Raw genomic sequence first — 23,518 nt, 5'->3', positions numbered from 1 at the left:
CCTGTCAGTGTGAGTTTACTGTATAGCGCACTGAATTGCCGGCTTTGCTAAAAGACACCTGGTGCGTATTTCTCGCAAGTCACATGTGTGGTCCGTGTGTAATGCGTATTTTTTGCGCACCCATAGACTTGCATTGGCGTACTATGGCCGTAGAACGCTGACAATCGCAGCATGCGATTGGCACGGACTGTAGAATACGGATGAGAAATATACGGCTCATGCGAGGGACCCCATAGAGAATCATTGGTCCGGGTCTAATGCGTGCTTTTAGCGCCTCTTAGGCTGGTTTCACATTTGCGTTTTTTAGCGCTGGAAAAAAACGCATATGTGCGCATGCGTTTTTTCCCTATATTTAACATGGGTGCGCATACCTGCGCGCTGGTAAGCGAAACCAGGGGAAGAGTCTTGAGGAGATCATTTGCATATTCCCAGTGCCTTCTGGGATAAGTGAAGAGTCTCCGCGAGCTCAACGATCACTGGGTTTTGGCCGTTGCAGCTGAAAAGAGGAAATCGGAGAAACCAGGGGAAGAGTCTTGAGGAGATCATTTGCATATTCCCAGTGCCTTCTGGGATAAGTGAAGAGTCTCCGCGAGCTGAACGATCACTGGGTTTTGGCCGTTGCAGCTGAAAAGAGGAAATCGGAGAAACCAGGGGAAGAGTCTTGAGGAGATCATTTGCATATTCCCAGTGCCTACAGGGATAAGTGAAGAGTCTCCGCGAGCTCAACGATCACAGGGTTTTGGCCGTTGCAGCTGAAAAGAGGAAATCGGAGAAACCAGGGGAAGAGTCTTGAGGAGATCATTTGCATATTCCCAGTGCCTTCTGGGATAAGTGAAGAGTCTCCGCGAGCTCAACGATCACTGGGTTTTGGCCGTTGCAGCTGAAAAGAGGAAATCGGAGAAACCAGGGGAAGAGTCTTGAGGAGATCATTTGCATATTCCCAGTGCCTTCTGGGATAAGTGAAGAGTCTCCGCGAGCTGAACGATCACTGGGTTTTGGCCGTTGCAGCTGAAAAGAGGAAATCGGAGAAACCAGGGGAAGAGTCTTGAGGAGATCATTTGCATATTCCCAGTGCCTTCTGGGATAAGTGAAGAGTCTCCGCGAGCTCAACGATCACTGGGTTTTGGCCGTTGCAGCTGAAAAGAGGAAATCGGCGAAACCAGGGGAAGAGTCTTGAGGAGATCATTTGCATATTCCCAGTGCCTACAGGGATAAGTGAAGAGTCTCCGCGAGCTCAACGATCACTGGGTTTTGGCCGTTGCAGCTGAAAAGAGGAAATCGGAGAAACCGCGAATTTTGGCTCATCTTTCATCTTTTTAAGAAATCTCAAGATGGAAGAGGCCAGGAGCCATTTGGTGAGCTGCATTTCTTGCTACATGTTCACAGATTTACCAGTTGAAAAGCCAAACTTCACATGCCACAAATGCAAGCTTGTGACCCTGTTGGAGGAAAAGTTGCAAAATCTCGAAGAGAGATTAGCTACGTTGAAGATCATTAAGGAAGGTGAAGAGTTCTTGGACAGAGCAGAATTATCTCTTCATGTTACAGAAAGAGAAGAAATTCGAAGTGCACCTGAAGAAACAGAGGATTGGAGACATGTGACCCAGAGAAGCAGGAGGATCAGGAGGCAGTCAGCACCCATACTGCTCAGAAACCAGTACCAGGCTCTCACGCAGGAAAACGATGAAGAAATACATCAGGATAAGACTTTGCCAACAAACAGCAACCTTGTACGCCTTCAGAGTCCTCCTGGATGGAGAAAGAAAAATGTTGTGAAGAAGAAACGGAGAGTGGTGGTCATGGGGGATTCCCTGTTGAGAGGAACAGAGGCCGCTATCTGCAGACCGGATATAACTTCAAGAGAAATGTGCTGTCTTCCAGGTGCAAAAATTAAAGATGTGTCTGACAGGATATCAGGACTCTTCAGACCTACAGATGACTACCCATTCCTGCTACTACATGTGGGGACAAATGACACCGTAAGAAACGACCTGGAAACCATCTGCAGAGACTTTGAAGACTTAGGCAAGAAAGTGAAAGAACTGGGAGCGCAGGTGGTCTTCTCTTCCATCCTCCCAGTGGATGGCCATGGAACAAGGAGGTGGAATAAGATTCTGCAGGTGAACAACTGGCTACGTCGATGGTGCCGTCAGCAACGATTTGGATTTCTGGATCACGGAGTGAACTACTTATACGATGGACTACTTGCTAGAGATGGGGTGCACCTTACGAAGACTGGAAAGCAGGTATTTGGAAGTCGCCTTGCTACACTTGTAAGGAGAGCTTTAAACTAGAACAACATGGGAAGGGAAGCAAAAGACCAGAAAAATCCATACACCTGACAAATGCTACTGAGAACTCTGCTATTAGAAGTGGAAAGGAAGAACAAAGACGAAAGAATCTAATAAAAAAAAATATTGGAGAAAGAGAAACCAATCACAAACTAAAATGTTTCTATACTAATGCACAAAGCATGGGCAACAAACAAGGAGAATTGGAACTACTAACACAGGAAAAGAAATATGATGTCATTGGAATCACTGAAACTTGGTGGGACAATACACATGATTGGAATACAAGACTAGAAGGATACAACTTATTTGCAAGAAACAGACTTGATAAACGAGGAGGGGGTGTCGCATTGTATGTTAGAAATGCGTATATCTGCACAGAGATTGAAGCTTCAGAGACTGGGAGTTCTGTGGAAACTGTTTGGGTAAGAATACAAGGACAGAACAATGGAAAGGACACCATTGTAGGCATTTACTACAGGCCGCCTGTGCAAGCTGAAGATATGGATGAACTCTTTATGCATCAAATGGCCAAGTTCTCCAAAAAATATGACATAGTTGTCATGGGAGATTTCAACTATCCAGACATTTGTTGGGAATCTCTCTCAGGCAAAACTAACAGGTCAAGGAAATTCTTATCCTCTCTTGCTGACAACTTTATCTTCCAAAAGGTAAAGGAGAAAACAAGGGGAACTGCTACCTTGGATCTAATCCTTATAAACAGGGAGGAAATGGTTGAGGAGGTAAAAGTGGCTGGGACCCTAGGAGGTAGCGACCATGCTATTTTAGAATTTTGGATAACTAGAGGCGGAAGACCTGTGAAGACTCAGACGTCAAGGTTAGATTTCAGAAAGGCAGATTTTAAGGGATTCAGAAAGAGAATTGGAGGGATCCAATGGCTGGATATCCTTAAAGACAAAAATGTCCAGGAAGGATGGGAAATCTTGAAAAATGAAATTCTCAAAGCACAGTTGTTAACAATTCCGAAAAGAGGGAAGAATAGGAAGCATTTAAGGAAACCAGGATGGATGAACACAGAACTTAAGCACATGCTAAAAAGGAAGCAAAAAATGTTTATAAAATGGAAAGAAGGAGGCATATCTAAAGAAGAATATAATGCTGTCTGCAGAACCTGCAAGGCACAAATCAGATTATCTAAAGCTGAAAATGAATTGAGGCTTGCAAGAGATGTCAAAAGCAATAATAAAGGATTTTGGGGATATGTCAAAAGTAAAAGAAAAGTCAAAGATGCTATAGGATTTTTACAGGATGAAAATGATGAAATGGTAAGACAGGATGTTGAGAAGGCTGAACTTTTAAATTCCTATTTTGCATCTGTTTTCTCTCAGAAAGGAAATGTAACATCAACTGTTATTCACTGTCCTATTAAGGGAATAGAAGAATCCAGGATATCTATAAACAGAATGATAGTGAGGAAACACTTAGCTAACCTAAATGTATTCAAGTCTCCAGGTCCAGATGAATTACACCCCAGAGTACTGAAGGAGATAGCAGAAGAAATTTTTGAACCCCTCTCCATAATCTTTGAAAATTCTTGGAGAACAGGAGAAGTGCCAGAAGACTGGAGAAGAGCAAATGTTGTTCCTATCTTCAAAAAGGGGAAGAAGGTGGACCCAGGCAACTATAGGCCGGTGAGTCTGACTTCTATACCAGGAAAGATCTTTGAACAAATTATTAAACAACATGTATGTCAATACCTGAATAAGAATGAAGTGATTAAACAGAGTCAGCATGGGTTTGTAACTAATAAGTCATGTCAGACTAATTTAATTTCCTTCTATGATGGTATTACTGATTGGGTGGATCAAGGAAATGCTGTAGATATTGTATATCTTGACTTCAGCAAAGCATTTGACAAAGTCTCTCATACAATCCTTATTGAAAAAATGACTAAGTATGGAATGGACAAGGCAACTGTTAGGTGGATTCATAACTGGCTTAGTGATCGGACCCAAAGAGTGGTCGTAAATGGCTGCACATCCAGTTGGAAGAATGTCTCAAGTGGGGTACCACAGGGCTCTGTCCTGGGCCCTGTATTGTTCAACATCTTTATCAACGATTTAGATGAAGGAATTGAGGGTAAACTGATTAAATTTGCTGATGACACAAAGCTAGGAGGGATAGCTAATACTAGAGAAGAGAGAGAGAGGATTCAAAAAGATTTAAATAAACTGGAGAAGTGGGCAGCAACTAACAGAATGGTTTTTAACAGGGAGAAATGCAAAGTACTACATCTGGGCAATAAAAATGAAAAAAGCATATATAGAATGGGAGGAATAGGGCTAAGTGACAGCACATGTGAAAAAGACTTGGGTATACTAATAGATCACAGACTGAATATGAGTCAACAGTGTGATGCAGCAGCAAAAAAGGCAAATGCAATTCTAGGATGTATTAACAGAAGCATACAGTCTAGATCACGTGAAGTAATTATTTCCCTCTACTCCTCTTTGGTCAGACCTCATCTGGAATATTGTGTCCAATTTTGGGCACCACATTTGAAAAAAGACATCAACAAACTGGAGCAAGTTCAGAAAAGAGCGACCAGAATGGTGACCGGTCTGCAAACCCTGTCTTATGAGGAAAGGTTGCAGGATTTGGGAATGTTTAGTTTGCAAAAGAGAAGACTGAGAGGAGACTTAATAGCTGTCTACAAATATCTAAAGGGCTGTCACATTGTAGAAGGATCAACTTTATTCTCATTTGCACAAGGAAAGACTAGAAGCAATGGGATGAAGCTGAATGGGAGGAGACACAGATTAGATATTAGAAAAAACTTTTTGACAGTTAGAGTGATCAATGAGTGGAACAGGCTGCCACGAGAAGTGGTGAGTTCTCCTTCAATGGAAGTCTTCAAACAGAGGCTGGACAGACATCTAACTGGGATGATTTAGCGAATCCTGCTTTGAGCAGGGGGTTGGACCAGATGGCCCAGGAGGTCCCTTCCAACTCTACGATTCTATGATTCTATGATTCTATGATTCTATGTATGCGATTTTCATGCGCTGCCTTTTTTTTGGGGTGTGCGTTTGTATTTTCCAGACGCAGCATGTTGCATTTTTTTGCCCTGCAAAAAAGCGCATGCGCACATATGCGCACGTTTTGCGCTAAAAATGGCCATTATAGCCTATGGATGCGCATATGTGCGCACTGGCATGCTCATGTATGCGTTTTTTTGCACATGCGTTTTTTTTTGTTAACCATGGAATTTAGGGGTTTGGGTTAGAGTTAGGGTTAGTTAAGGGGGTTTAGGGTTAGGGTCAGGGTCAGGGTTAGGGTTGGGGTTTGGGTCAGGGTTAGGGTTAAGTATGGTTTGGTTAAGGGTTAGGGTCAGGGTTAGGGTCAGGGTTAGGGTTAAGTATGGTTTGGTTAAGGGTTAGGGTCAGGGTTAGGGTTAGGGTCAGGGTTAGGGTTAGGGTCAGGGTTAGGGTTAAGTATGGTTTGGTTAAGGGTTAGGGTTAAGTATGGTTTGGTTAAGGGTTAGGGTCAGGGTTAGGGTCAGGGTTAGGGTTAAGTATGGTTTGGTTAAGGGTTAGGGTCAGGGTTAGGGTTAAGTATGGTTTGGTTAAGGGTTAGGGTTAGGGTCAGGGTTAGGGTTAGGGTTAGGGTCAGGGTTAGGGTTAGTTAGGGTTTAGGGTTTGGGTTAGGGTTAAGTATGATTTGGTTAAGGGTTAGGGTCAGGGTTAGGGTTAGGGTTAGGGTTAGGGTTAGTTAGGGTTTAGGGTTTGGGTTAGGGTTAAGTATGATTTGGTTAAGGGTTAGGGTTAGGGTTAGGGCCAGGGTTAGGGTTAGGGTTAGGGTTAGTAAAGTCATGGTTTGGGTTAGTGTGAGGGGCCACCTAATGTTGGAAAAAAACGCAAACGCGGTAAAAACGCACTAAAAACGCATACAAACGCATAAAAACGCTGCGTTTTTTTCATGCATGCTCATAAAAATGCTTGAAAAAAACGCAGCAGTTGTATGCTTTTGTATGCGTTTTTTCAATGCGTTTTTTTGCGGGAAAAGCGCGCTGCAAAAAAAAGCAAGTGTGAAACTAGCCTCACTCGGCCGTATTCCTCGCCACTGTGACCCCGGCCTACGGTTTCTATAAATCCCATTAACTTTGCTGGAACTGTGGACGCTGAGGTTTTGACGCAGCAAAAATAAGCAGCGTCTAATCTCACCAAAAACTCATCGTGGGTCAAAAAATTTGTTGTAAAAACTGAAAGGCTGCTCTTGGTAAAGAGGGGGACACCCAGCTACTTTGAATGCCATTGCTACTGATGGTTAGAAAGTAAAGACAATGACCAACAGATGTTTGAAGACATGGTGTTGTGACATGGGTATTAGCCGTGTTACATTCAATATCGCTCTTATGGCGCATCCATTTCAATGTGCCAGGATCTTTACGCTCAGTATTTGCCAGTATATGTCTGAAGGCCGGGGTCACACTTGCGTGTGTAATGCAAAAACTCACGCATCAATACACGGCACTGCCGCCAGCACTCGGGACCGGAGTGTGTGGCTGCATAGAAATACATGCAGCCGCACACTCCGGTCCGAGTGCCGGCTGCAGTGCTGGGTATTGATGCGCGAGTTTCTCACATTGCACACGCAAGAGTATCCCAGCCTTACAGTAAGGACTGCATGGTCCTGGGGCATTTTGTGAAACATTTTCCAGTTTGTTTTTTTTTACAAATATGTTATTATTGTAACAACATAAATGTGTTAATTCTCACAAACAATACATTTATATTTTACTATGCTTCCTATGATTTTTTTTTAGGTATTCAACTTAATAACATCGTTCTGCAGCTGATTGTCCTGAGGTATGCAGATGACCACTATCAAATCGAATTTGATGATTTTTTGAACTGTTTAGTCCGATTGGAAAATGCATTCAGTAAGTACAAAATTACTTAATATGTTTTTTTACATTGCAAAAACTGACCGACCTATGCATATTTTAAATTAAATCCATGATATGTCAATTTCTGAGTTTTATGTGCAGATCTTCCCCTTAGGCTAGTTTCACACTAGCGTTCATGAGCGCAGCGACGGCCTGCGCACGGCCGCCGCTAAGCCCCGCCCCCTGCCGTGCCTCCGCCGGTAGCTCCGCCTACCGGCGCATGACGCTGCATGCGTCCTGCGTCCCCTATCTTTATCACTGGGGGCGCAGGCCGTGCGCAATATACGTTTGGCGGCGCATGCGCCTTTTTGACGGTGCGCCGGCGCAACCAAACTGCAGCAGGTCAAAAGGACGCATGTGCCGCCAAACGCATATTGTGCACGGCCTGCGCCCCCAGTGATAAAGATAGGGGACGCAGGACGCATGCAGCGTCATGCGCCGGTAGGCGGAGCTACCGGCGGAGGCGCGGCAGGGGGCGGGGCTTAGCGGCGGCCGTGCGCAGGCCGTCGCTGCGCTCATAAACGCTAGTGTGAAACTAGCCTTAGATGTGCATTGTATGAGTGAAGTGTGCTGTGAAATACGTATGCTATCCACACATGACTATCAAAGCTTTTCCAAAGCTAAATACCATGAAGTATCCAAAACAAACTAGCTTTATTCAAAACATGACATAGCAAAAAGAGACAAAACTACAGTGTAAAAAATGCAATAAAACACAAGTAACCTAATATATACGATAGGTGCAGACATTCTGCAGAAAACCTGCAACATTTGAAGCGCACCAAATACTCATTGTGGGACCGTAGCTTAACAAACACATACCACCCCACCATAACCAAATATTTTCAGCATAAGTAATAATGCCAGCATACTTATCATAAACTGAGGCTACTGTACTATGACTGATATTACCAACATACAGTAAGCATATAATGGTAATGTCAGTTCTACACCAGTGCTCTGCAGACCATATATGTGTGCAATGTGCAGGTTCCACCAGTGACATTATCACTGATCATAGTCATTCATTTTCCTTTTTCTTTTCCATTTGACCCAGATCACCTTGACCACTTCTGCCATTCATAACTCACCCCTGCAAAACATAATCTTGAGACATCTTTGGCTTACTTCTTTTCTAGGACTCACTTCACAATCTCCAACTTCCACACAAAATATATAGCGCTATAACCAATATCCTAGACAGTAATACTGCTCCCTCTGTGTCCTGCACAGTAATAATGTTGTTTCTGAACTTCTTCATTCCTGTGCTCTCTTACAGTTATAAAGCGACCTAGAACAATAATGTCCCCCTGTTTCTCCTAATAATAATTTTCCTTGACTCTTGAAAATAATAATAACCCTGTACCGTGTTATAATAAAACAAACACACCCCTGTACTTTTTTATAATAATAAGAATTATAAAAAATGCTTCCTGTGCTTTCCTTATAATGATGATCACTAAGTGTGCATGCTATAATGTTTACCCTCGGTGCCTCTTTATTCTTAGAATGATGGCACACTCACATTAACAGTTAATTTACATATTAAGAAAGATGTTGATTTCCCTGGAATAAAACATCGGATAGCAGATACCATATTAATCAACGTTCTGTTACCTGCATGTCCATATAAATAACTTAGGAGGGTTCATGCTACTGACAGATTCCCTTTAAGACACAAGACACGGACAGAAATAGGTGTTGCAGCACTTACCATTATTTTGCTCCTGTTGAAGCATTTTAGTGTTTTTACCCACTATAATACCCCTGCCATGGCTCCCATAGGGTATGTTACACAAAAAAAATGCCCCTATATAAAATGATGTTCCTACATTCCTTCATCTACACAGTGTCACGGCTCCACAAACCTCACACAGGAAGATGATCTCCACAGCCCCCACACAGAGTGTTGTCCACCACAGATCCCCCACACAGTATGATTGTCTCCACAGACCCCCACACATTATAATGGTCCCCCACATCCTCCCCACTCAGAGTACAATGGCTCCCCAAATTCACTATGATGGTTCCTTCACATTCTCACACACACAGTCCATTCACAGCTCCCCCACACAGTGTAGTGGTCTTCCTATAGTCTCCCACAACTCACCACATGCAGTATAACAGCTCTCCTAGACCACCCCCACTCAGGATGATGGTCCCTCCACAGCACCCCCCACATATAATATGATGGGCCCCACTACAGTATTTGTTAACCAAAACGCCCATTCTAAAATGAACAACCAATAACAGTTTGATAGAGTTCCCAAATACAGATATAGATCTATAAATAACTCAAACCTTATAAAATTGAAAAATAGCAAAAACATAAACGGATACAATTTTAATGATTATGATGCACAAAAACGGAAGACAAAAAAAAATAAAAATACCCATAAAACACGAAAAAAGGCAGTGTGGCCAACAGTAAACAATGGATGCTCACATTAACATTATTATTTAGTAAAATAAAGGTTCTAAGGAACTCTAATGGCATCTAGCGGCTGAATAATAACAATACAACATAAAAAGGCTTGTTGTTAAATTATATAAAATGATGACAGTTATAGAATTTAAAGAAAATAGTTAAGTATAAATAAATGATTTGTACACTGTAATCAATGCAATTGTATCTATTTATGTTTCTGATGTTTTGGTTATTTTTCATAATTATAACGTCTGATGAATTATCATCAGGTGAATATGCCTACTCTATAAGTACAGCTTATTTATGGACCCGAAGTGATGCTGCTAGGTGCGAGATGTACAATCACCTGTGGTACTGAATGGATATAAATATAGAGTAGCACTAAAAACATGTCCCTGTCTTCATTACAACATGTACCAAAAATCACTGACGTGAATTACATGTTTCAAAATTCTGGAATAATTATAAAATACAGATTATGATTAACAGTAATGTGCTGTACACATTTATTATTATGTAAATTGTATTCGTTTTTACTCCCCTCTCAAGAATGTACGTTCATAATTATTTTTCATCTTTTCATTTTTAGGAACCTTCAAAGCATTAGACAAAGGCAAAACGGACACAATCACTGTGAATCCCATTGAGGTGAGGACAAAAGTGAATTTCAATTTAAAAGAATCTATTTTCAAACTGAAACCCATGGTTTTTATGTGCTTGACTTGTACTTGTCACGTAGCCGAAAACAGCTTAGTAACGCAATATAAATTAATGGTAAAACCATGATGTCCTCAATGACAAGCTCAGAAACCCTGCACATTTGAATATCCTAATGAAGTCACAATAATCACATGTAGTGTCTAAGGCCTATTTCACACTTCCGTTTTTTGGGTCAGTTAAAATCCGCCAAAATGGCGGAAAGCGGATCCGTTGCTAACTGATGTGAACGGATGCCACCAGACCGTTTTTTTTTTACGGATCCGCCGAATTAAGAATTTTAAAGGAGCCGCTGCCCGGGAAAGAGAGAGAGAATTAATTTTTTTCGTCCACCAGAAAGGATTTCAGGGTTAAATTTCCGGCTGACTTCCTTTCTCCGGGCATGCGCACTGTAAAATGCGTATCCTGGAGCAAAAAAAAGTTGCAGAGTCCGTCCAGGCATGTCGGCGGACGCAAAAAACTTGGCGGATCCGCAAAAAACGGATCCAACGGATGGCCATCCGTCAAGATCCACCAGTAATGCAACTCAATGGGGAAAAAAACGGATCCGCCAAAAAAAGTGGCGGATCCGTTTTTTTCAAAAACCGGCGGATTTTGACTGATGGTCAAAAACGGAAGTGTGAAACAGGCTTAATATGGAAGATGGGCTGGTCAGGTCAGGTTTACACAGTGCAGTTATGTATTTTAACTAAAACTCTTACTGATGATACTGCAATTGTAAAAAAGGCTTTAGAGTGGATAACTGACCACCTGTATATTGAAAAGTAACCAGTTTCCTCAACAACTCAACCAACAAATGAAGGAGTATTTAAAATGTCTTGATTTATTTACAATGCAATATACTAAAGGAACAGAAAAGCGCAATAGGGTCTTATCCGATTTAATATTAAAAGATTAAAATAAATTCACTCACCTATTTGTAGGAGAGATCAAGCACATAGGATTCGTAATCAGCTGCTGCACGTCCAAAGGTCAAACCGAGTGACCGCTGATACATCAATTCTTATGGAAATAATTTATGGACTTCCATGCGCTGCGTGACAAAATACAGAATCCCAAGTGCAAGTTTGAAAGGGGGGTGGGGTATGTGATGCAGTGACCGGAGTTATATGCAACGGTCGCTATGTGTCCCCCAGGATGCGTTCAGAAGCCACTGGAGTGCATTGCAGTCGCAGGCATAACTGTGATTGCAATGCAAAATGAAAGTACAGTGGGGAAAAAAAGTATTTAGTCAGCCACCAATTGTGCAAGTTCTCCCACTTAAAAAGATTTGGCAAGATGTATTTTGCAAATTATGGTGGAAAATAAGTATTTGGTCATTAACAAAAGTTCATCTCAATATTTTGTTATATATCCTTTGTTGGCAATGACAGAGATCAAACGTTTCTTGTAAGTCTCCACAAGGTTGGCACACACTGTTGGTGGTATGTTGGCCCATTCCTCCATGCAGATCTCCTCTAGAGCAGTGATGTTGTGGGCCTGTCACCAGGGTGAGACTGGGCCACTAGGGATCCCGAGGATTCTCTGGTGGGCCCAGGCACTGACACCTGCTGGCATTCTGGGTCAGCAGCTGCCTAGGGCCCTCGCTGCTCCACGGGCCCCCAGCCAGTGGCGTGTTGCTAATAGCGGCACACCACGCAACAGCAACGAGTGTCCGGAGACAGAAGCCGGCTGCTGCGGCTAATTCCACTGCTAAAAAAAAATGAGTATTCACCCTTCCCCACGCCCCCATGGGCGTGGAGTGGGATGAATATTCATTTCACTTTAATAGCGGGAAGATTTTCACGCAGGCTGCGGCTAACACTGCCCGCAATCAGGGCCAGCAGACCAGGGCCCCTGCTCCCCCAGAGGCCCCCAGCCTACACGGCCGCTATGGGGCCGTAAGTCATCTAATGGCCAGATGCCGATACAGTTGAAAGCATTAATGGAGGAGAGAGCGTCAGATGATGCTCCCTCTCCCATCATTCCCTTCTGCCTCTGACACACCACGTATGCACAATAACGTTACTTCATCGCAAACCTGCTGTGTGCTGGGCAGACTGCAGCGCAGCTCCTGACATTGGAGCAGAGCGGTTGTCTGAATCAGCGTGGGAGTGAGAAGGAGAGGTGAGTATTGTGTTTGTTTTTTTATATATATAGCTGTAAGTCCTGGTTGCATGATACCCTATGAGGGGGGCAGCATGATACCCTATGAGGGTCTGCATTATACCCTATGAGGGGGCTACATTATATTCTATGGGGGGCTGCATTATACCTTATAAGGGGATTGCATTATACTCTATGAGGCCGGTTGCATTATACTATATGAGGACTGCATTATATTCAATGGGGAGGCTACATTATACTTTGAGGGGGCTACTTTACATCCTATGAGGATGCTGCATTGTACCCTATGAAGGGGCTACTTTATATTCTATGAGTTGGCTACTTTATATTCTATGAGGGGGCTACCCCAACCCCTGCTACATAATTAAAATGTGTACTACCTTATATTATACCATGATATTAGCACGTTTTACCGCACAATTGGTGGTCTTGTATTTATTTCTATAGCTATATAGTGGGCCCCAAGAATGATTTTCTCTGGTGGGCCCAAGGTGCTCCAGTCCGACACTGCCTGTCACTGTCTTTGGGCAACACAGACTTTCAAATCCCTCCAAATTTTTTCTATGGGGTTGAGATCTAGAGACTGTCGTTCATATGCTTCTTACGAAGCCACTCCTTCCTTGCCCTGGCAGTGTGCTTGGGATCATTATCATGCTGAAAGACCCATCCACGTTTCATCTTCAATGCCCTTGTTGATGGAAGGAGGTTTGCACTCAAAATCTCACAATACATGGCCCAATTCATTTTCATGTACACGGATCAGTCGTCCTGGTCCCTTTGCAGAGAAACAGCCCCAAAGCATGATGTTGCCACACCCATGCTTCACAGTAGATATGGTGTTCTTTGAATGCAACTCAACATTCTGTCTCCTCCAAATACGACAAATTTTGTTTTTACCAAACAGTTCTACTTTGGTTTCATCAGACCATATGACATTTTCCCAATATTCTTGTGGATAATCCAAATGCCCTCTAGCAACCTTCAGATGGGCACGGACATGTACTGAATTAAGCAGGGGAACACGTCTGACACTGCTGGATCTGAGTCCCTGGCGGCGTAGTGTGTTACTGATGGTAGCCTTTGTTAAGGTGGTCCCAGCTCTATTCAAGTCATTCACTAGGCCCCCCAGTGGTTCGGGGATTTTTGATCGCTGTTCTTGTGATCATTTTGACCCCACAGGGTGAGATCTTGTGTGGGCTCCACCAGGATTATCAGAGGTCTTGTATGTCTTTCATTTTCTTATTATCGCTCCCACAGTTAATTTTATGACAAGCCACTTGCCTATTGCAGATTCAGTCTTCCGATCCTGGTTCAGGGCTACAATTTTGTTTCTGCTGTCCTTCGACAGCTCTTTGGTCTTCACCATAGTGGAGTTTGGAGTGTGACGGTTTGAGGTTGTGGACAGGTGTCTTTTATACTGATAACAAGTTCAAACCGGTGCCATTGCTACAGGTAATGAGTTGAGGACAGAGGAGCCTCTAAAAAGAAGTTACACATCTGTGAGAGCCAGAAATCTTGCATGTTTTTAGGTAACCAAATACTTATTTTCCACCATAATTTGCAAAATAAATCTTGCCAAATCAGACATGGTGATTTTCTGGATTTATTTTCTCATTTTGTCTCTCATAGTTGTGATCTACCTATGATGTCAATTACAGGCCTCTCTCATCTTTTTAAGTGGGAGAACATGCACAACTGGTGGCTGACTAAATACTTTTTTTCCTCACCGTAAGTGTTGGTCTAGGGCAAGCTATTTTGTCCAAGCCAAATTTAGGAAAACCTGCCATGGGCTTTTATTTTTTAAACGAACCTCAGGATGGTATTGGGTTGGTTCGTTTCCTCCCGGCCGGGTCTTTCATGTGGCCTACAGCCACAGGTTCCTTGTAAAAACCCTGCAGCAGAGGGTTGGGTGTGTCAGTCTTGGTTTGCAACTCGGCAGAGCAGGAGGCTCTGCAAACCATCAGCCTGTGTGAGGCAACACAGAGCCAAGCAGAGCCAAAAGGTCTGGCACACCTAAGTGTACACGGCAGTGCAGTCCCCCACGGCAACTGGTATCAGTTGCAGACTATCTTGTTCCCCGGCTGCGATCCAGAGGATACCTTTTTGTTGTCTATTTTGTGAGTACACTGAATGTTAAAGAGAGTAAAACAAAAAGACATGTCAGTCCGTAATATTTAGGAGGAGTGCACAGAAAAGGATACCAGTCCCAATCATATGTAGAAAAAAATCTGGCACTCCCAATGCAGTAAAAAATGTATTATTTCTCTCTCACCCATGACAGCACAACGAAGAGAGGGGGTCCGCCCATCAAGGACAGGAACCTACAGATAAAAAGGCGGCACCTCTCCGCCGTCCCCCAGTTGGGTTCCTGTCCTTAACGGGTGACCCGTGGATCCTGCAGCAGCGGCGGCAGCAGCTTACCTGAATAAAGGATCAGGGCCGTCCCGTTCGCGGTTCTGGCAGCGGGGAGGCCCCTGCAGCGGCGGGGTCGGTGCTTGAAGCCGCAACCGCTGTAGCCGAGGGGCTGTACAGGGTGAGCGGGCGGGGGAGGACCGAGCCGCCGCTCCGGAAAGGAGAATGGGGCTGGGGGATGCCAGCACACGCAGGGGCAGCGCAGCGGTACAGAGGTGTACCAAGATGGCGCTGCCCCGGAACTGAAACGACGACTTCCGGGTCCCCGTGGTCGGCGCATGCGCAGTGCGCGCTCCCTGGGGCTCAGCGGTGCAGGCTGGGAGAAGGAAGGTGACGTCATGGCGGGAGATTTAAAAGAAGAACGCACAAGCTGCTCCTTGCTGGAAGCGTCCTGTAAACATGGAGGACAGCGACCAGCACGAGGAGCAGCCAGTGCAGCAGCATAAGCAGCAGCAGCACAGGCAACACCACCATCGCTGGCAAAAAGAAAAGGACGGGCGCGAGAACCGGTCCAGTAGTCACTCCATGCAGCGGAACAAGTCACCTTCCGTGGATAAGCCCGTGAGGGATCCGAATCCACCTCCCGAACTGGTACCTACATCCGCGCACAACGGGGTAAGTGATCTACGTGAATGTCCCCTATTATAATAGACTTCTTTCCCTTAGGGAAAGAAGAAAGGAAAAACAAAGAACAGGGAATGCCCAACCTGTAGCCGACCGCTACCACCAGCTTGGGATAAAAAGCTCTGTGATTCCTGCATACAGGAAGTTCTTTGTGATGAAACCCCGGATTACACCTCGGATCTAAGATCGGTAATCCGTTCGGAGTTTCAAAGTGCCCTTTCATCCCTAAAACGCAAAGGAAGGGGAAGTAAAAGGGACACAATAGTAGCCTCCCAGTCAGAGGCCTCCATGTCAGGGGAAGATAAATCACATACCTCAGGCACCAACGTGTTATCCTCAGATGAGGAAACAGAAGGGCGTCATTGCTTTCCCCTGGATGAGGTAGACATGCTAGTAAAGGCGGTAAGGTCTACCATGGGGGTAGCAGACCCTCGGCCAGATAGATCAGTCCAGGACATAATGTTCAGGGGACTAGGCCAAAAGAGACGCAGAGTGTTTCCGCTGAACGAGAATGTACAGGGCCTGATAAAAAAAGAATGGGAGAGACCAGATAGGAAGAACTCCACAGTTCCCTCTCTTAAAAGAAAATACCCATTCGATGAGGAGGCATCCACATCTTGGGACAAAGCCCCGAAGTTAGACATGGCGGTCACCAAAGCCTCCAAAAAATTTGCACTCCCCTTCGAGGATATGGGTACTTTAAGGGACCCATTAGACAAAAAAGCTGATACTTTCCTCAAGGGCACTTGGGAATCAGCAGGAGGAAATCTTAGGCCAGCAATAGCGGCAACTTGCACCTCCAGAGCCCTCATGGTGTGGGTGGACCAATTAGAGAAACAGCAAAGGGAAGGTACACCCAGGGAGAAGATCCTGGAATCCATTCCAGTGATAAGGGGAGCAGCGGCCTTCTTAGCTGACTCATCGGCGGATTCAGTAAGGCTGTCATCTAAAGCAGCAGCCCTGTCAAACGCAGCCCGAAGAACACTGTGGCTTAAATGTTTGCCTGGGGACCTACAAACTAAGATAAAACTATGTGCCATCCCTTGTGAAGGGAAATTCCTATTCGGAGAGACATTGGATGATATCCTCCAAAAGGCGGGGGATAAAAAGGGATTCCCAAATTTAGGTCCTACAGGTTTTAAAAGGTCCTTTCAGAACAAAAAGTTTTTTCAAAGGAGACCCCCGAGAGAACAGAAATGGGATGACAGAAGGAGAGACGGGGGTGGTTCTTTGGTAACTCGTCCCGGGACAAAAAGCCCTCCAAGTGACTGTTTGCCCAGGGTGGGAGGGAGGCTAAGCTTTTTTCTCCCAGCCTGGAGGAAAATATCGAACAACCCGTGGTTACTAAATCTAATCAATCTAATAGGATCAGGGTTAAGAATAGACTTTCTCTCTCTCCCACCTCAAAAATATATAATGACCCCACTAAGCGTGAGAACAGGAAGCTCTCGAAAAAGAGGTCCTAAGCCTATTGAACAAAAGAGTCCTCCAGGAGGTTCCCCCACAGGAGAAAGGCAGAGGGTTCTATTCGCCTCTCTTTCTAGTAACCAAACTGGACGGTACCTTTCGGACAATTGTAAATCTAAAGAGGCTAAACGATTATGTCAAAAACGAGAAATTCAAAATGGAGTCGATCAAGTCGACAAATCAAAATTCTCTTTCCACATTGCTTCATGGTAGTATTAGAACTCAGCGACGCGTACTATCACGTCCCCATCCACAAAGACTCCCGAGAATACCTCAGACTGGTGGTCTCCATAGGAGGCAAAGTAAGGGAGTTTCAGTACAGGGCCTTGCCATTTGGGATTTCGATAGCCCCGCGAATCTTTACGAAATTGGTGGCAGAGATGATGGTTCACCTAAGAGAACAAGATGTTCTAATAGTTTCATATCTGGACGACTTTTTAATAGCGAGCAACTCGAACCTGAAAAAATCAAGGCTGGAGCCCAGAAAAGTCCAGGAGTTCCTAGGCCTGAATCTGGACTCAAACACCCAGGAATGTTACCTACCAGACCACAAAAAAGAGAGGATCGCTCAGATGGTAGCAAGAGCGACACAGAACCCTTTCATGACGCTAAGAAAAGCAATGTCACTACTAGGATCCCTCTCCGCCTGCCTGCCAGCGGTCCAGTGGGCACAGCTACCTACGAGAGATCTCCAATGGGATGTTTTAGCCAACCAGTCGGCATTAGGAGGTCACTTGGAAGGTTGCGTTACACTAGACTCCAAAACTATTCGTTCCCTAGCTTGGTGGGGGAACAGAGACAACCTGTCCAAAGGGATTCCCTGGGTGATAAATATCACACACTTAATCACCACGGACGCCAGTCCCAAGGGATGGGGAGCACACATGAGCAACAGGGTGACTCAGGGGGAATGGGGAGGTCAGGAACTAAAAGCCTCCTCGAACCAAAAGGAACTGTTGGCAGTAGGCTACGCCCTAACACACTTTCTACCGATATTAAGGGGCCATCATGTCCGCATATTTTCGGACAATAGAGTGACGGTGGCCTACATAAATCATCAGGGGGGAACCAGGTCCCGAACACTAATGAACACATCCTCCGAAATATTCACGCTAGCCGAGGAAAATCTACTATCCCTATCGGCACTACACATACGGGGAGCAGAGAACCAGACAGCAGACTTTCTAAGTCGCACCCAGCTACATCAAGGGGAGTGGGTTCTAAAACAGACCATTTTTCGGAAGATCGTAAAAATGTGGGGGAACCCGGACATAGATTTGCTTGCCGACCACAAAAACAAAAAAGTGAAAGCATTTTGTTCCCTAGACCCCAGGGTGAATCCCCGGACCCTGGATGCGTTTATGCTTCCGTGGACACAGGGCCTAATGTATGCGTTCCCGCTGCCCATTCTCATCCCGGCAGTAATAAGGAAAGTCAGAGAAGACAGGGCACGAATGATATTGATAGCCCCGTTTTGGCCAAAAAGAACTTGGTTTTCCTGGCTGAGAATACTGTCAATAACTGACCCCTGGGTTCTACCAGATCTCCCCGACCTTCTGTCCCAAGGTCCCGTGTTACACCCTTGGGCAGTGAACCTCCATTTAACAGCATGGAATTTGAAAGGACACTGCTGAGGGGGAAGGGGTTCTCAGAAAACCTGGTTTCCACGCTACAAAAGAGTAAGAAACCGATCACAACCAGGGCCTATGGTAGAACTTGGAGGAAATTTCTATCCAGCTCTGGGGTAAGGGTTCAGGATGGAGTACAAATTGACAAAATTCTCGAATTCTTGCAAAAGGGGTTAGAACAGGGGCTGGCGACTAATACGTTGAAGGTACAGGTAGCGGCTCTAGGCGCTCTTTATAACCAGGATGTGGAGGGCAACCCTTGGGTAGCACAGTTTATGAGGGCCGCAGCCAGATCTAGACCAATAACCACCCAGAAGATGCCATCATGGGATCTAAACCTAGTGTTGTCTGCCCTAACAGGGCCTCCATTCGAGCCCATCCAGTCAGCACCCCTGAAAACCTTATCATTAAAGATTATACTCTTAGTGGCCCTAACATCCACTCGCAGAGTGAGCGATATTCAAGCCTTGTCAGCGATACCCCCGTTCACTAAAATCCTGGACGATAGAGTCATATTAAAACCTGACCCAGCATACCTACTGTCACGCTCGCGCCTTGGCTGAATGGCGTGAGCCGGGGGGTTGTGGCCCACTGTGCCACAAACCAGACTACCCTGGAAGGGGCGTAACTACAGAAGCTACCTCGGTCTTCACTGGAGCCTCTGATGGTGAGGTCAGGCTTGTGCGGCAGGTAGCTGTTGGGTGCCACTCCAGGGTGGTGTCTGGCTGTGGCTGCTGATCCCACTCGGGGACAAGTCACTTGGACAGGTGTTACTAACAGGCAGGCTGAGACACTGGGCAAGCAGGCACGGCTTGGTAAACTGGCAGGCATGGCTTGGAGACACAGGGCAAGCAGGCACGGCTTGGAGACGCAGGGCAAGCAGGCACGGCTTGGAGACACAGGGCAAGCAGGTGTGGTGTATGAAGGAACAGGTTTGGACCTGTTCACACAAGAGGTGCAGGTATGGATACAGGCAGGAAGGAGTGGAATATGTTGGAACAGGTTAGGAACTGAGCCGCAGGAGTGCGGCATAGGCGGAGCTGCAGGAGTGTGGAATAGGCGGAGCCGCAGGAGTGCAGACTAGGCTGGGCTGCAAGGGAGCCGGACAGGCTGAGCTGCAAGGGAGCCGAGCAGACAGAGCGGCTAAGGAGCCGAGCAGGCAGAGCAGCTAAGGAGCCGAGCAGACAGAGCGGCTAAGGAGCCGAGCAGGCAGAACGGCTAAGGAGCCGAGCAGGCAGAGCGGCTAGGGAGCCAAGCGGCTAGGAAGCCGAGCAGGCAGAGCAGCTAGGCAGCCGAGCAGGCAGAGCTGCAAGAGAGCAGAGCTGCAAGAGAGCAGAGCTGCAAGAGAGCAGAGCAGGCAGAGCTGCAAGAGAGCAGAGCCTAAGATAGGGAGGACACAAGGAAAGACACAGCAGAGAAGGAAGCCAAAGACAAGGAGACTGACAGACAGAGGTAAGACTGAGTTCAGACAGAGACACAGGGACAAAGACATAAGGACCAGGATATTCTGCCTCCTTGCAGGCGGACAGAGAAGTACTAAGCAAGGTACCAAGACACAGTAATGCGCAATAAGAGCCTTAAGAGAAGGCAAGACATAGGACAGGGCCTGGCTAGCTCAGCAGCAAGGAGCTAACTGAGTTAAGACATTGCACAGGCAATGTTTCAGTGGGTGTGGCAGAACTAAATAGTCAAGGGCTCTAGGTGATTGGTCAGGGACAGATTAGACAGGTGCACCCTGACTGCATAAGAACCAGAGAGTTCTGGCGCCGCCCCCCTATACACACATAGCCAGGAAACATACAGAAGAGCAGAGGCACAGAGCACAGGACTGGCAACAGCCAGAATTCACAGCATGACCCGGAGCAATGAGCAAGTTGATGTGCGGGGGATGGGAGGCCATGCAGTGACGCCAGCAGGGTTGTTACACCTACCTAAGGTGTCAACACACTTCCATAGGTCACAAGAAGTAGTCCTTCCTTCCTTCTGCCCAAACCCTAGGAATAGAGGAGAGGAAAAATTTCACACCCTAGATGTGAAGAGGTGCCTAGTTCAGTACTTAGAGGCCACCAAGGGATATAGGAAGGAAGGGTCTCTCTTTGTGTGTTTCCAGGGACTTTGGAAGGGGCTTAAGGCATCCAAGAGTACCTTAGCAAGGTGGATAAGGGATGCGATTGCCCTGGCGTACTCATCCAGTGGGAATACCATCCCGGAGGGTTTAAAAGCCCACTCTACAAGAGCAATGGCGACCTCATGGGCAGAAAGATCAGAGGTATCAATAGAGCAGATCTTTAAGGTGGCCACCTGGTCAACACTTTCTACCTTTTTCAGGCACTATTGCTTAGATCTAGCCTCTACGTCTGACCTGACCTTCGGGAGAAGGGTCCTTCAGGCGGTGGTCCCTCCCTAAGCTACCAATCTCTGAAATTCTCTCCATGGTGCTGTCAAGGGTGAGAGAGAATAGCTTAGTTACTCACCGATAACGGTGTTTCTCGGAACCCATGAAAGCACCAGCTTATTCCCCCCCTTCTCGTGTGCGGTGAGCACGAGTTAATATGTATAGAGTGGTTTGTTAGACACGGTGCTTCTCTATAATATGCGATATTATAATGTTATGTATATACTTTTGTTGTTAACTAACCTGGAGACCCTCTGATTCTCTGTAACCAACTGGGGGGCGGAGGAGAGGTGCCGCCTTTTTATCTTTAGGTTCCTGTCCTTGATGGGTGGACCCCCTCTCTCCGTGGTGCTGTCATGGGTTCCGAGAAACACCGTTATCGGTGAGTAGCTAAGCTATTTATTCACAATGAGGTAATCCACAAGGTTTACATTGATATGTAAGGTTTTGGTCACTATCCGGACCTTCTACAGACTAAATACAAACAATAAAGCAGAAAAACAAAAAAATTATAAACATATACTCAATTCATATTATATATCCGGTTACATGTAATTATTCATGTCAATATAGCCATCAGACAGTGAAGCTAAGCTGGGTAACAAGCACCTCATGAGCGAATTATACATACAGAGAGCAAATTATGATTTAAATGACTCATTAATCCAAAAAGGACAAATATCATGCGTAACGCTCAGAAAGATTGGATGTCCCAATATATAGGTTACATTTAAAGAAAACTCAATGCAAAGGCATTTCAATCGTGATTAGTTACATCAGAGCCTCCTTCTCAAAACCAGCCATAATTGATAAAATGAGAAAATGTAGGAGGGATATGGAAAACACACAGTATAGTAATACCAAATGCAGTATGTAACGTATATATTGGGACATCCAATCTTTCTGAGCGTTGTGCATGATATTTGCACCACCATAGGTGCTAGAAATAGGACATGCGTACGCATGCGTTCGAAATGCATGTATTTTTCACTTAATCATGTCCGGGAAATGAGACACGCCCAATGGGTGTGGCTTGTGTTAAGGAATTTCTACGAACGCATGCGCTGAAAAAAACGCAAATGCATGCAAAAACCGCATGTAAACGCAGTGTATTTTTTGCCGTCATGCGTAAGCTGATGCAGATAGAAAACGCTCGGTAAACAAGCGTTTGTATGCATTTTGACATGCGTTTGCGCATGCAGACAACATGCTGCACAAACAAAAGCTAATGTGAACCTAGCCGAAGACATTCTTTTATTGTGGTCCATTCCCCATTGTATGTGGAAATCAACCTTATTTTGTTTTGAGATTATTGGGTTTTATTTGTTTTCAAATAATTTTATTGTTTTTTTAGAAATAAACAGGGTAGGGAAAGGAAGGTAGGAAGGGAGGGAAGGGAGTGTGGAATAAACAACCTTGTACAGGTACGGAAAAAAAATTTAAAAACTAGAGAACCCACAAATAGGCATAGAATAACATATATCGAATAACAACATAAAAGAAAACAAAAATCGACAATCCTTATTATGGGGTAACATTCTTGGAAGGAGATACAGCATCCCAGTACTAAAGTGCCCAGGTTTAAACTTCAAAATATAGTGCCTCTTGTTAAGTCTATTTGATATGAAATTTGTTGTTCCAGGTCTTCCATTTTTTTGAGTATTTGTGAATGTGATTGTTGTTAATCGCAAATCTGCCTTCTAAATTGCTGTGTTGGCCTATCTTGTCAAGTATGTCTGAAAACTTGGGAACCTCTGCTTTCTTCCACCATTGTGCTAACATGGTCTTGGTCACTAAGAGGATGTGTATGATAATGTGTCTTACCGAATCATCAAATTGTTCCATGTCTAATGAAAGAAGTGCTCTTTCGGGTGTAATTGTGAAGTCCTTAGCAATGAGGTTAATGTGCTGTGTGACTTGAAGCCAGAGGTTTTTGATTTTTGAACAACCCCAGAAAATATGGTAGAGGTTCCCTTGGTGTCCACAATCTCTCCAGCACAAGGAAGATAGCTCTGTGTTAAAATGCGATAACCTCGTCGGGGTATAGTACCACCTATTTAACAATTTGAAATAACTCTCATGAAGACCCATTGATATGTTGGAATTGTAAGTGTTTTTGATGGCATCGTTCCAGTTCTCGACGGATATCAGCACCAAAATCGGACTCCCATCTCTTCATGTATATGTTTTTGTGGCTCGTTAGGTCTTTGACGACAGATCTATACAAATTACGCAGACTCCAGAGGTTTTTATTTTTAAGGTTGCACAACAGTGAAGTTAGCATTTCATAATTCAAAGTCTTCCCTTTTATGAATTTCCAAATTCTGTCTTTCAACATGGTGTAAAAGACTAGCTCAGATGACGGTAAATTATATTTAACCCTGATCTCACCGAATTTCAGGAACTCCACTCCACTAAAAACATCCCCCACCCTTTTAATTCCAGATTTCCCCCAAACCTCCGGTATCGGGAGATCATCCATCAGTGCCAATGAAGAAAGAGGCAACTTTAAGATTTGCTCTGCTTTTTTGATATTTTTAG

At 44.9% G+C, this 23,518-nt stretch overlaps 1 protein-coding gene across 1 annotated transcript in view; it reads left to right on the top strand.

Moving 5' to 3' along the window:
• CAPN9 (calpain 9) overlaps window positions 1–23,518 on the top strand; it is a 305,702-nt gene that overhangs the window by 267,670 nt on the left and 14,514 nt on the right. The window contains exons 18-19 of the mRNA XM_073560090.1: window positions 7,078–7,194; window positions 10,218–10,276. Coding sequence (XP_073416191.1) covers window positions 7,078–7,194; window positions 10,218–10,276 — 176 coding nt within the window. The remainder of the gene's footprint in view (window positions 1–7,077; window positions 7,195–10,217; window positions 10,277–23,518) is intronic.

This window comes from Dendrobates tinctorius, unplaced genomic scaffold, assembly GCF_039654945.1.
Source record: "Dendrobates tinctorius isolate UK_male_01 unplaced genomic scaffold, ASM3965494v1 ptg000293l, whole genome shotgun sequence".
In the NCBI taxonomy this organism is placed as follows: Eukaryota; Metazoa; Chordata; class Amphibia; order Anura; family Dendrobatidae; genus Dendrobates; species Dendrobates tinctorius.
This window is presented reverse-complemented; position numbering and strand designations above follow the sequence as displayed.